The sequence below is a fragment of the Antechinus flavipes genome, chromosome 6 (assembly GCF_016432865.1).
Source record: "Antechinus flavipes isolate AdamAnt ecotype Samford, QLD, Australia chromosome 6, AdamAnt_v2, whole genome shotgun sequence".
NCBI lineage: Eukaryota > Metazoa > Chordata > Mammalia > Dasyuromorphia > Dasyuridae > Antechinus > Antechinus flavipes.
Genome location: NC_067403.1, coordinates 93,944,696 through 93,959,248, shown reverse-complemented (window position 1 = coordinate 93,959,248; position 14,553 = coordinate 93,944,696). Strand labels below are relative to the sequence as shown.

The following is a 14,553-nucleotide window of genomic DNA, read 5'->3' as shown; positions in this document are numbered from 1 at the left end:
GAGGGTGTCAACATTCTATATTCTCATTCTATATATAGTAGCCCTTCCAGGTGAATGGGAATTTCACATCCTATCATCCCAAGACCACAGAGGCTATCCAAAATGAACTTCCCTTTTCTCCCTCAATACCTCACTTTCTCTGTTATCTCACTTTCTCTGCATCTCTGTTCCCATCTCAAATGAATCCACCTTTCTCTGAGACAAAGTTAAGGCTTCTACTTGCTCACCTTCCCCAGCACCTCCTCAGAGAGCCAGCACCTTCAGTCATCCACACTCCTTTCTTGTATCTTCACATTCTCCTTCCCTGATGTCCACAAACAAGACCAGGCCCTGTCTGTCAATCCTTAAAATGTGTTGACTTGCCTTCTGCACTTCCCTCAAACTACCTTTTGACACACAAGTCACACCTGCCCCACAATTTTTCGGTCCTCTTATTCCTTCCAACTCTGCTCCTCTGTACCGCTAACCTCAAAGATCTCTGCTATCCAGAGACAGGGGACTCTTTGATGCTCCTGAACAAAATATTCCACTGGGCGGTTTCCCTAGCTGTCCCTCTATATCTGGAATTCTCTGCTTCCTCATTGAATTCCTTTATAACTCAACTAAAAGCCCAGCTTCTGCAAGAAGTCTGACATAGTCCTTCTTATTCTTGGAGCCTTCCTTCAGAGATTGCCTCCAGTACTTATCTTGACTGTACATAGTTTTTTGAAAGTTATCTCGCCCTCCCATCAGATTGAGATCTGTGAAAGAACTCTTAATACTTTAGGATAATGCCTGACACAGTAAATGGTTCATAAATGCTAGGTGACTACTTTCCTAACCTACTTAGCAGGTCAACATCCATGAATTATCTCCTAAGCCTCAGTAGCCTCCAGAGCTCTGTCCTTGTCCTTCTGTGTATTCACATTTGTATTCTCCATATTCTCTCTCTCTCTTCCTCACATCATTATCTTCTTAACTATACTCTGCCTTCCTCCAAACCTCCATATTTCACTTGAGGCCGTTGCCATTCTCTCAGACCCTCAGGTTTGCAACCTCAGATTCATCCTCCACTTTCCTCAGACTGCTCCTCAATCCTCATGCAGCCATATGAAAAGGGATGATTTCTATGCCCTTCAGATGTTCCCTTTTTTCCTACTCTCAGAGAAATCAACTTGAATTCCAGGGTCCGATCACCTGTCCCCTGGACTAGTGCAATAGCTTTTTCATTGCATTTACCTTGACTACTCATTGCCTGTCAAGTCTTTCCTCTCTAATCTGTCCTTCCACAGTTGTCAAATCTTAACTGCAGATGTGACTGTATCACCATTCTACTAAATAAACGTATTAATGCTAAGATAAAATATAAATTCTTTTTAACTTTAAAGTCCTTCATGACCAGGCTCCAACTCACCTCTCATACTTTATTGTGAATTATTCCCCCTCACACTCTGATCTGGGCCAAATGGCCATCTGTTCCTTCTCACACTCCTACCTTTATACTAGCTATCCTCCATTCCTGGATTATGTACTTACCTCGTGCAGAATTCTAATTCACAGAATTCTTTGAGAGTCACCTCAAACACCATCCTCCAAATTGTTAATACCCCCCAACTACTCTGAATCTAACCTCAGTGTATTTATTCCTTTTTTAAAATGTATATTTGTTCTACATATACTATATGTACTTACATCCCATTAGAATCAATCAACAAGCGTTTATTAAGTGCCACAAGTTGAGCAATGGGGATAAAGACAATAAGAATGCAGCAATAGAGAGAAGTAACAAGAAGGAGAAAAGTATATAAGCTTGAAACTTAAAATTGCTCTAAGACTTTGGGGGATACCTTGTGTAAGTAGAATCAATCAATCAACATTTATTAAGTTTTTCTCTCCCCTTCTCTTCTCCTTCATATAGGCTGAATACAAACTTTTAGCATCTCCCAGTAGACCACGAATTTCTTGAGGGCAAACACAGTTTATCAGCTTAGTATTCCCAGCACTCACAGTGCTTGGTCATGTTATTTAATATTTGTTGACTGAATCGAAGTCTCCTTTACCCACTGTAAAAACTCAGTTTTCAAGAGAAAAATTACATCAGAACAGGGGCCCCAATTTCTCTGAAAAGCAGAGGCACACACACACAAAAATCTTGACCCACCACCACCCAATTTCCCACCAACATGGCCTTGGATGATGGCATCAGGAATAAGTGTATTCTTATTCCAACAAGAGGAAGCCCCGAAAGGTCCTTCTCTTTAACAACTCCCTGGACCAGAAGAAACTCAACTGGAAGAATGGTTTCAATTTCAGCTCTAAAATTTAAAGCATATCCCTTCACCATCGTGTAGTTCAGTGAATGCCTCACAATTCTCTAGAAACAGTGATTTTCCCAAGGCTAGGGGAAAAGTCAGGAAGAGAAGCCAGATCTCAATGACTTTCCATACTTTCCATCTCTTTCAAATTACTCTGTAAACTTAGCTCCAACTGCACAGGTGGCTCACCTATTAAAGACCTGACTACAAATTTATTGTCTACTCTGTGCCAGGTACCGTGCTAGCTGCTGGAGATACAAAGGCAAAGATTCAGGTCCCTTCCCTCAAAGACATCACATTCTATTTATCAAAGGTACGGCTAATTAATAACATAATAAGTAATGTAACTCATGTTACATCCGGAGTTCAAGGATTTCAGGATCCAGAGTAAGGAAGCATTGGTAGCCATGGAGTCCCTGAGGAGAGAAAGTAGCTAAGTTTTCTTTTAAGCTTAACACTGATTCTGATGCAGATAACATAAATTTTCTCTACTTTGCCTAAGAGGAAAGAGATTAAAAGGCCCAAGGTAACAAGTTATAAATCTGAGCTGAGATTCTAATCCCAGGCCATCTAGCATTCCCAAAGGGTAGGACTGGTCCCGCATTACCAAGTCATAAAGAGGCCAGGGGGTAGGGAAAGTGGCATTCATAGAACCTCAGCTTATACCAGTTTCTACAGATGAATTATAGGGATGAGAAAAAGTAAAAGCATTTAACAAGCACCTAACAGGGGCCAAGCACTGTGCTGAATATAAGTATTATCTAACCCTGAGGTAGCCCCATTTTTGCTTTTTTTTTTTTTTATTTTTTTTTTTAAACAAGCACTTGTATTTTATTTTATTTTTTGGTTTGCTGAGACGGTTGGGGTTAAGTGACCCTGGATCACACAACTAGGAAGTGTTAAGTGTCCAAGGCTGGATTTGAACTCAGGAATGGCTGGTGCTCTTATTGACAGTACATCCCCATCCCCAATTTACTTTTGAGGAAACTAAATAATACAGAGCTTTAAGTGACTTGTCTGGAGTTGTAGAGCTAGTTGTAAAGCTAGTTGGAGTCTGAGGCAGAATTTGAATTAGTCTTCTGTTTCCTCTTCCACCACTCTATTCATGTATCTTTGGATACTTTTGGGAGTTACCTTTGGTGGTATAGCTAGGTGGCCCAGTGACTAGGACAGAGGATATAAAGTTAATAAGACCCTACTTCAAATGCTACCTCAGATTCTTCCTAGCTGTGTGGCCCTAGGCAAATCACTTAATGTATTTGCCTGGGTTTCCTCATCTGTAAAATGGGGTAAGAGAACTAACTACCTCCCAGGCTGCTGTGAAGATCAAATGAGATAATAAATTGTGCACTTAAGCACAGCATCTAGCACAGAGTAAGCACTATATAAATGTTTGTTGTTTTTCAGTCATTTTCAGTCTCATGAAACTTCATTTGCAGCCAGAGATGCTGGAGTGATTTGTTATTTCCTTCCCCAGCTCATTTTTCAGATGAAGAAACTGAGAAAAACATGAATAAGTGACTTGTCTCAGGTGTCAGGATAGCATTTGAACTCAGGTCTTCCTGACTTGGGCTACCAGGCTCTATCCACTGCACCACCTTGCTGCCCTAGTTCCCTGGAAAGTAGGAGTTATTATTATCTTCATTTAACAAATGAAGAAACTCAAGTGGAGATGCATCTCCCCATTTGATCTCTCCAATAACCTTGTGATATTGGTGCTCTTATCCCCATTAGCCTCTGCTGAAGGAGAGGGATGGAGGAGCCGGTTTCAAATCAATTCAAACATCATTAATTAAGCATCCACAATTGCTAGTAAGGTGTGCGTTGAGAATACAATAAGAGGTTAAAAAATGGGGGAAAAAAAAGTAAAATGGGGATACCTCGGGGTTAGATAATCCTTCTATAGTGCTCAGCACAGTGCTTGGCACCTGGTAAGTGCTTACTAAATGCTTTTACTTCTTTCCCACCCCCCTGACCTCAGTAAGCTTACAATCTAACGGGCGAGACAAAGTACGAATATATACAAAGCAAACTATATACGATAGTACTCAGGCACTTTGTGTAGGTCCTGGCAGTCAGTCAGCATTTATTAAGCACCTACAAGGTCCCGGGTACTGTTCAGAGAATGACATATAGGAAGCACTTAATAAATACACGATGACTTCTTATTATTATACCTATTTAACAGATGAGAAAGCTAAGGCTCGGAAAATAAAAAATGTAGCAACGCACCCGCACAGACATCACACATTAACGCAAACACTGGCGATGCAATTGGTAAACGCAAAGGAACCTGGGTTCTGGGCGCACTAATTAGCTCTGTTCCCAGATAACCTTTCTCAGGGCCTCAGTTTACCTTTCTGCCAAGTTCTGACATTCTAAGATCTACATGGAAGCAGCTAATTCATTCAGCGCCTACGATATGACGGGCACTGGCTAACTGAGCGCTGGGACGGGACTGGAACTTCCCTCTCCCTCGGAGCCAACCCGCAGTGCCCCGGGACACCCCAGGGTCCGTCCCCGGACTTCTGGGGGCAGCCCCGCCTCCCCGCACTAATTCCGAAAGTTCCCTTTTCCTTCCTCCCGGCTGGAGGCCGAGCGCCCCCTCCCATAATATCCTTGCCCCACCCTCCGCGTACTCACCATGGTGACGTCGGTGCCGCCGCCCGAGCTCGCGGTCCCCGTACTAGGTGCCCAGAGCCCGGACAAAACTTCTCGGGAACCCACGTGCGCCGGGGGTAAAAGTGCCGGGAGACACCGGAAGAGGAGTTAAGTGCAACCTCCTAAAATGTCCCCCGGCGCCCGACGCGTTCCGGCCTCTTCCTGAGAGAACCAGGCCGAGATGAGGAGCCGGAAGGTCTAGGCAGGCTCGCCTCTGGTTCGGAGACGGCCCTAATAGCGGGAAGCGGTTGGGAATAGAATTGCCACACCATCTTTAGTCTGAAAACTCGGAATGCCGTGGGGCAGGTCTCTTCGATTACATTCCCCCCATGACCGAAGACTTAATTCTATGGTTCCGGAAACGGATGAATCCTGCTTAGATGAATGTTGAGAAAGAAAAAGGAAGGAAGAAAAGAAAAAAAGGAAAGAGGAAGGAAAGAAAAAAAGGAAAGAGTAAAAAAAAAATAGGAAAGAGAAAGGAAGGAAGGAAAGAAAAGGGAAAGAGAAAGGAAGAAAAAAGGAAAGAGAAAAGAAAAAAGGAAAGAGAAAGGAAGGAAGGAAAGAAAAAAGGAAAGGGAAAGAAAGGAAGGAAAGAAAAAAGGAAAGAGAAAGAAAGAAAAGGGAAATGAAGGAAGGAAAGAAAAAAGGAAAGACAAAGAAAGAAAAAAGGAAAGAAAGGAAGGAAGGAAGGAAGGAAAGAAAAAAGGAAAGAGAAAGAAAGAAAGAAAAAAGGAGAAAGGAGGAAAGAAGAGAGGGAGGAAAGGAGGACTGCTTGGCCTACTCATGGGTCACAGCAATGCACCCTCAGAAATAGATACAAGGTGTCCTGAAAAGACCAGAAGTCCAAAGCTTTTTTTTTTCAAATTTTTTAAACTTATTTTTTGTCTGTAACCTCAGTTTCCCCCTTTGTATTCTCACTTTCTTCCCAATATCTTCTGACTTTGAATTTAAAGACTCAAAATTCCACCCTTTGCGAGCTGATCCTGTTTCCCCTTTTGTAAAATGATGGGAGTTGGACAAAACCAGGACTTGTTAATCTTTTTTTGTGTGCCATGGACCCACCCATTTGATAATCTGGTGAAGTCAGTGGCTTCTTTCTAATAGTATTTAAAAATACATAAAGTAAATGCATAGGATCTCAAAGAAAAACAAATTATATTGAAATCTACTTATCAAAAGAAGCCAGTTTAATTTTAAGAACCCCTAGATTAAGTAAATCACTAGAGATGCTTCCAGCACTTAATATTCTCTGAATCAATGAAACTCTTCTACTTTATTTGGGAATCCCAAGTATTTCCTAGCAGAAAGCAAATGTGTTGAATATTCCTGTCTAAATTTATGATTCTGTGAATTTAATATATTTTGGGGGCCACAGTTCATATCCAACACTATAGAATGTTAGTCCTAGATAGGATCCCACAGGTTATCAAGTCAACCAGTCAATAAATAGACTTGATTAGGGATATACTAAATATCAGGCATTGTGCTAAGTGCTGAAGATACAAAAAGACACAAAAGAGAGGCTGAGACCTAAAGAAACTCACAGTCTAAGGGGGGAGATAACATACAACAAATCTACAAATGGGTTATATATACAGAGAAAAAAGGAAATAAATGAGAAAAGCAACTAGAATTACTAGGGATTGGGAAAGGCTTGAAGCCAGGAGGTAGAAAGAAGAGGAATGTGTTGAAGTGTTGAAGAGAAATTCTAAATGGAAGTTGTTGGAGGAACAGCAAAAAAGCCAAGTTACAGGTTTGAAGAGTAAGTAGAAGCAATTTGGTATAAAACTGGAAGGAGGGAGGAGAAGGGTGACTGTGTTATAAAAAGTTTTGAACACTAAACAGGACTTTTTTATTTGATCCTTAAAGCAACAGAAATACAAACTATTCAGGGGAAAAAAGCAAACCACGAGGGACTTATGTAAGAACAAATGGATAATTTCAAGTAGAATTAGAACCCAATTTTCCTTGCTCTCTGTTTATTATTATTGTACAACAGATTTTTTTTTGATATGCATATATATTTCTATGTTCTCATGTCCCAAAAGGCACTACTTACAGAAATGGCTCTGGGCTCAAATGGACCTAGATTAATTCTTTAGGCTGAATCTAACCCCAAAGAGAAAGAGTAAGTTTTTTCCTTGAATTATCTGGTTCATTGCCTCTACCTGGAAATTTTGGAAAAATCTCTATCCCTGAACTTGAATAGGATTAATGTTTACATCATTATAAAGGATAATTGGGTCCCTTCTTGAAAAATGTACCCAATCAGGTACAGGACAACTATTTTTTTTCCATCTCAAAAGAAATTCTTAAAACTGCAAAGACTTAAGTTACTTTGATAAATAAAACAGAAAGCAGAAACTCATTACTCTTATTAGACTCTTCTGAGATGTAAAAACAACTTCGGATTCTGTTCATCAGATTCTTCTTACTGACTTCAGATCTTTCCTGTTCAGAGAACTACCATCTTCAGCCAATCACATATTATAATGTCCCAGCTAGCTTTCTGGAGGACCTTGGGATGGGACTTGTTCTCAGCAGGATAGATACCATGAAGATAGTCAAGAATAGAGTCTAAAGTCTTTATTAATTCCTTCACAGTCTGTCTCTTTCACAGTCTGTGTTTGTCACAGTCTGACCCAGCCTTGATCTTAGTGGAGGAGTGCAGGAGGCAAGAGAGCCACCAGGAGGGTGGTCAAAAATGGAATGTCTCATTTCCAGTCATCTCAGCCTTTATATATCTTACTACAATTACATCACTACAGCACACTGAGATGTGTGAACTAGAGAACCATTAAATCACCATACTAAGTACTAAGTATATGTGAACTAGAGAACCATCATCTCATTAATCACACCGAGTTAACATCCTGCTGTAAGTATCTTTGCTTCAGGTATACTTTTTTTCAGAGTTCCTCAATATCTCCAGTCCTCTACGATATATGACTCAAGTGTTCTTAGCTGCAGATTCTTCTGTCAATGGTTTTTCTTCTCCCAAACTTTTCAGAATCATAAAGCTCCTCTTAAGGCTAGAAACATTTCTCAGGATAAATGTTTGGTGACTTCAAGGAATGCAACAACAAATAGAAGAGTTAGCCAGATGTTTGCAAATCCCAGGTTTGCCTAGGCCGAGTATACCTTTTTGCTATCATATAAATGCAATGAACCTTGCAGTGGGCTTGTGAAAATAAGAGAAAATACTCCTCTCTTCCTCACTCTAAGTCCAAGTGAGAGTGTACTAACAGAGCTTGAAAAAGTAAAAACTATTTCTCTGTAAATCAGCATGCTTTGGCTCACTATTCCATAACTAAACCATATATATTGCTCCCCCAGATTTCTAAAAATACCTAAACAGATTTGGGGGTGCCTCTTCTCTATTTCTTTATGTTTGAAACCCTGCCAGTTATTTCCTCCATTCTTAGGTGTCACTAAGAAGTCAGTTCCCTTTTAAAAGAAACATTTACTGTGAACAGATAGCAAAAGCAAAAATATAAATATGTTCCCTCAACATTTCAGAGGCACATTCTTCCCCATACCACTTTCTGGGGAAAGAGGTAAGAGGGAGGGAGGCAGGCAACAAGTATTTGTAAAGCTTTTACTGAGGAAGACTTCTGTGGAAATTGTAGAGGTAACAGTGTATCTCTGTGTTGTATCTGAAAGAATTCAGACTCAGACAGTCTCCAACCCAAGCAAAAGCATTTTAATTCTATTTTACACACTGAGTAGGCAGATCAGGTTCCCTGAAGGAGTTAAGAAGGATCCTGTAGCAAAGTAACACAGGAATTTTTATAGAGTAAATGGTGAAGATTACACTACAAGATATGTAAATTTTGAGATTATAGGAGGAGTTTGCTAACAAGGGGAGATCCTAAGCCTTAGTGGAACTGCTTATGTAGTTACTCAGAATGTCTACAGAAAAACAAGGGATGTGGAGGGTGGGGATTAATGTATGGTAATAATGTTGCAACTATTATAAGTTCACCCCTGTAAGCAAAGAAAAAAAGGGCACAGGACCCAATGGAGAAAGTACCTTCTATGGTTTGCAATTCAGTAACCTGCTCTGCATCCTATTGATGCTTTCTTACTGGCCGATCTCTATGGTATGTCTAAACAGTTGATATGGTTATAGAGCATGGTGGTCAACTTATTGGCGAATGATTAAGGATTTCTGATGCTATGAGCAAGGGTAACTTATCTAGCAAAGTTAAATAGAGTCCTGAATAGGAAAAAAAAAAAAAAAAACAAAACAGGACATTTAATGAGCTGAAAGGTTTTTGGATATTTGTGACAGAAACAGTAGAACTTAAGAGAAAATTTGACATAATATCCAGGAGAAAAATTAAGGACTATTATCAGTTCTTATACGACTGTCATTTTTATTTGGGTAGTTTGAAAAAAAGGTTTGGACTGAGCTGAATATGATAGAATGATTCTAAAAAAAGTATAAAACTGTATAGGGAGAGATGAAAAGGAGCAATTATTTCATACAAATGAGGCAAAAAAGGAAAAAAAATAGGCACAAAGGAAACTACTTGGGAAGAATAAATAGTGCTGAAATCGTACTCATCATGAATGGGTTAAAGAGGGAAATATATATATGTACATATATATATGCACACACATATATATTCATACATACATAAATACATACATAAACAGACATTTTCTAAATTCAGAAAGAAATAAGAGGACAGGAGCATAAAGGAAAAAAATTTAGAAGAGTGAGTAAGTTAAAGAAAAGAAGGCAAGGTTGTAGATAGAAATAAAAGAATGAAGAGGGATAAGAATAGGGTAAGTAGAAGAAAAAGAAAAAAATAGGAAGGAGAAAAATATACAAAAAGAAATTATAGTTTAGAAAGGGAATGGTATAAATTTACCCATAAAATAGACTTCTTTTGCTGAGTGTAGCTGCTTCTATTCATTACTGAACAAATAGAACTGATTTGGTTCATTTCATTGTTGAAAAGAGCCATGTCCATCAGAATTGATCATCATATAGTATTGCTATTGAAGTATATAATTATCTACTGGTCCTGATCATTTCACTCAGCATCTGTTCATGTAAGTCTCTCCAGGCTTTGCTTAAATCCTCCTGCTAGTCATTTCTTACAGAACAATAATATTCCATAACCTTCATATATCACAATTTATTCAGCCATTCTCCATTTGATGGGGATCCACTATGTTTCCAGTTTTTGGCCACTACAAAGAAGGCTGCCACATTCTTGCACATACAAGTCCCTATCCCTTCTTTAGTATCTCTTTGGGATATAAGCCCAGTAATAACACTGCTGGCTCAAAGGGTATGCATACTCTGAGAACTTTTTGAGCATAGTTCCAAATTGCTCTCCAGAATGGCTGGATGTAGTCACAATTCCACCAACAATGTATCAGTGTCCCAGTTTTCCCACATCCCCTCCAACATTCAGCATCATCTTTTCCTGTCATTCTAGCTAATCTGACAAGTGTGTAGTGGTATTTCAGAGTTGTCTTAATTTGCATTTCTCTGATTAATAATGACTTGGAGCATCTTTTTATAAAGCTAGAAATAGTTTCAATTTCCTCATCTGAAAATAGTCTGTTCATATCCTTTGACCATTTATCAATTGGAGAATGACTTGATTTCTTTTAAATTAGAGTCAATTCTCTATATATTTTGGAAATGAGGCCTTTATCAGAACATTTGACTGGAAAAATGTTTCCCCAGTTTATTGCTTCCCTTCTAATCTTGTCTGCCTTAGTTTTATTTGTACAAAAGTTTTTCAATTTGATATAATCAAAATGTTCTATTTTGTGATCAATAATGATCCCTAGTTCTTCTTTGGTCACAAATTCCTTCCTCCTCTACAGGTCTGAGAGGTAAATTATTCTATGTTCTTCTAATTTATTTGTAATCTTATTATTTATGCCTAGATTATGAACCCATTTTGACCTTATCTTGGTATATGGTGTTAAGTGTGGGTCAGTGCCTAGTTTCTGTCATACTAATTTCCAATTTCTCCAGCAGTTTTTGTCAAGCAATGAATTCTTATCCCAAAAGCTGGGGTCTTTGGGTTTGTCAAACACTAGATTATTTAAGTTATTTTGTCTTTTGAACCTAACCTATTCCACTGATCAACTAGTATATTTCTTAGCCAATATTAAATGGTTTTGGTGACTGCTGCTTTATAATAATAGTTTTAGTTCTGGTACAGCTAGACCACCTTCATTTGATTTTTTAAAAATTAGTTCCCTTGAAAGTCTTGACCTTTTGTTCTTGCAGATGAATTTTGTTGTTATTTTTTCTAGGTCATTAAAATAGTTTCTTGGGAATCTGATTAGTCTAGCACTAAATAAATAGATTAGTTTAAATAGTATTGTCATCTTTATTCTATTTGCTCGACCTATCCAAGAGCACTTAATATTTTTCCAATTGATTAGATCTAACTTTATTTGTGTGGAAAGTGTTCTGTAGTTTTGCTCATATAGTTCCTGACTTTCCCTGGCAGATAGATTCCCAAATATTGGCAGTTACTTTGAATGGAATTTCTCTTTGTAAGGCTAACTGTTGGATTTTGTTAGTGATATATAAGAATGCTTCAACTTTGCTAAAGGTATGAATTATTTCTAATAGCTTTTTAGTAGAATCTCTGCAGTTCTCTAAGTATACCATTATATCATCTGCAAAGAGTGATAATTTGGTTTCCTCATTACCTGCTCTAATTCCTTTAGTCTCTTTTCCAACTCTTATTGCCCAAGCTAGCATTTCTAATACAATAGAATACAATAATGGTGATAGTGGGCAATCTTCCTGATTTTACGAGGAATGGTTGCAGTTTATCCCCATTATATATGATGCTTACTGATGGTTTTAAATAGATGCTACTGATTATTTTAAGGAAAAGTCCATTTACTCCTATCCTCTCAAGTGTTTTTAATAGGAATGGATGTTGGATTTTATCAAATACTTTTTCTGCATCTACTGAGATGATCATATGGTTTTGTTAATTTGGTTATTGACATAGTCAATTATGCTAATAGTTTTCCTAATATTGAACCAGCTCTGCATTCCTGGTATAAATCCTACTTGGTCATGGTATATTATCCTGGGGATGATTTTCTGTAATCGTTTTGCTAATATTTTATTTAAGATTTTAGCATCAATATTCATTACGGAGATTGGGCTATAATTTTCTTTCTCTGTTTTTGTCCTACCTGGTTTAAGTATCAGTACCATGTCTGTGTCATAAAAGGAATTTGGTAAGAGTCCTTCATTCCCTGTTTTTTTCAAATAGTTTATATAACATTGGATTTAATTGTTCTTTAAATGTTTAGTAGCATTCACATGTAAAACCATCTGGTCCTGGGGATTTTTTTCTTAGAAAGTTGATTAATAGCTTATTCTATTTTTTTTCTAAAATGGGACTATTTAAGCAATTTACTTCCTCCTCTGTTAATCTGGGAGCCTATATTTTTTAAGGTAGTCATCCATTTCACTTAGGTTATCGAATTTATTGGCATAAAGTTGAGCAAAGTAACTCCTGAATATTGCTCTAATTTCCTCTTCATTGGTGGAATATTCTCCCTTTTCATTTTTAAGACTAACAATTTGATTTTTCTCTTTACTTTTTCTAATCAGATTTACCAAAAGTTAATCTATTTTATTGTTTTTTTAATAAAACCAACTCTTAGTTTTATTTATTAATTCAATAGTTTTTTTTTTTTTTTACTTTCAATTTTATCAATTTCTCCTTTTAATTTTAAAATTTCAAGTTTAGTATTTGATTGGGATTTTTCATTTGGTCTTTTTCTAGCTTTTTAAGTTGTAAGCCCAATTCACTGGTTTTCTCTTTCTCTATTTTATTCAAGTAAGTCTCTAAAGATATAAAATTTCTCCTTATTACAGCTGTGGCTGCATCCCATAAATTTTGGTATGTTGTCTTGTTGTTGTCGTTCTCTTGGGTGAAATTATTAATTGTGTCTATGATTTGCTGTTTCACTCAATCATTTTTTAGGATGAGATTATTTAGCTTCCAATTATTTTTTGGTCTATTTACCTCTAGCTTTTTGTTGAATGTAGTTTTTATTGCATCGTGATCTGAAAAGAATGCATTTACTATTTCTGACTTTCTGTATTTAATTTTGAGGTCTTTATGTCCTAATATGTGGTCAATTTTTGTATAGGTTCCATGAACTTCTGAGAGGGAAGTATACTCCTCTCTGTCTCCATTCAGTTTTCTCCAAAGATCTATCATACCTAACTTTTCTAATATTCTATTTACCTCTTTAACTTCTTTCTTATTTGTTTTGTGGTTTGATTTATCTAATTCTGAGAGTGAAGGTTGAGATCTCCCACGATTATAGTTTTGCTGTCTATTTCTTCTCGCAACTCTCTTAACTTCTCCTTTAGGAAGTTAGATGCTATACCATTTGGTGCATATATATTTAGTATTGATATTGCTTCATTGTCTATGCTGCCCTTTAGCAAGATATAGTTTCCTTCCTTATCTCTTTTAATTAGATCAATTTTTGCTTTTGCTTGATCTGAGATAAGGATGGATACCCCTGCTTTTTTGACTTCACCTGAAGCATAATAGATTCTGCTCCAGCCTTTTATCTTTACTCTGTATGTATCATCCTGCTTTAAATGTGTTTCCTGTAAACAACATATTCTAGGGTTCTGGCTTTTGATCCTGTGAGTTTCTCCTCAAAAGAATTGTAGGAGCCAAGACTGGGTGATGACCTATTGGCCAAGTAGGAGGAGTTCTTGATCATATAGACATTGGACTAGGTAGCCCTTGAGGATTTTTTCAACTCTGATTTGGTGACATTTGTATGGTTGACTTTTTTTTCATGAATTAACATGGGTACTTAGTCATCTGAGATGATGGGCTGGTATTTGGAATGCTGAAACAATCTTTTGCTGAAAATGTACTTATAAACCTTTCAACATGGTAGATTTTCTGTCAATGTACTTCCTCTCTTAATATGGACTTCAAGACCCTGGAGTTATTTCTCTATCATGATAAAGATTTTAATGATTTCAAGTTTCACTCTAAATCGAAAAACAAAAACACCTCACATATTTAAATACCAATATTGTTTCAATGTGACTACCAAGTCCTAGAAAAATCAAAATTGTGAATCATCCAAAGGATAATGGACACAAATAGACTATAGTTGATGAAGAATTGCTTTTTAAGAAGCAATATCAAAAATATCCCTGAAAAGAAAATGTGTTAGTCTGGTTAGATAGCAAGAGTGGGGTATAATAAGAAGAAAGGAAGAAAATATACATTTAAGTGTATATTTTATATTTAAGTGCTTAGTTTGTGCCAGGCATCGTGCTAAGCCCTTTACAAATATTATCTTATTTAACTCTTAGGATAACTTTGGGAGATTGGTATTATTATTTGTTGCTGTTCAGTTGTATCAGAAACTTCATGACCCCATTCAGGGAATTCTTGGCAAAGATACTGGAGTGGTTTGCATTTGCTTCTCCAGTTCATTGCACAGATGAGGAAACTGAGGCAGTCTGAGATTAAGCAACATCCAGGATCACATACAGCTATTAAGTGTTTAGGGCAGATTGAACTCAGATCTTTCTGACTCCATT

General features: G+C 37.4%; 1 protein-coding gene across 1 annotated transcript in view; it reads right to left on the bottom strand.

Moving 5' to 3' along the window:
• Positions 1-5,402, bottom strand: part of TMA16 (translation machinery associated 16 homolog) — a 78,906-nt gene extending 73,504 nt beyond the window's left edge. Inside the window, exon 1 of the mRNA XM_051967078.1 lies at positions 4,938-5,402. Coding sequence (XP_051823038.1) covers positions 4,938-4,940 — 3 coding nt within the window. The 5' untranslated portion in view covers positions 4,941-5,402. The remainder of the gene's footprint in view (positions 1-4,937) is intronic.
• Between the last annotated feature and the right edge of the window lie 9,151 nt (positions 5,403-14,553).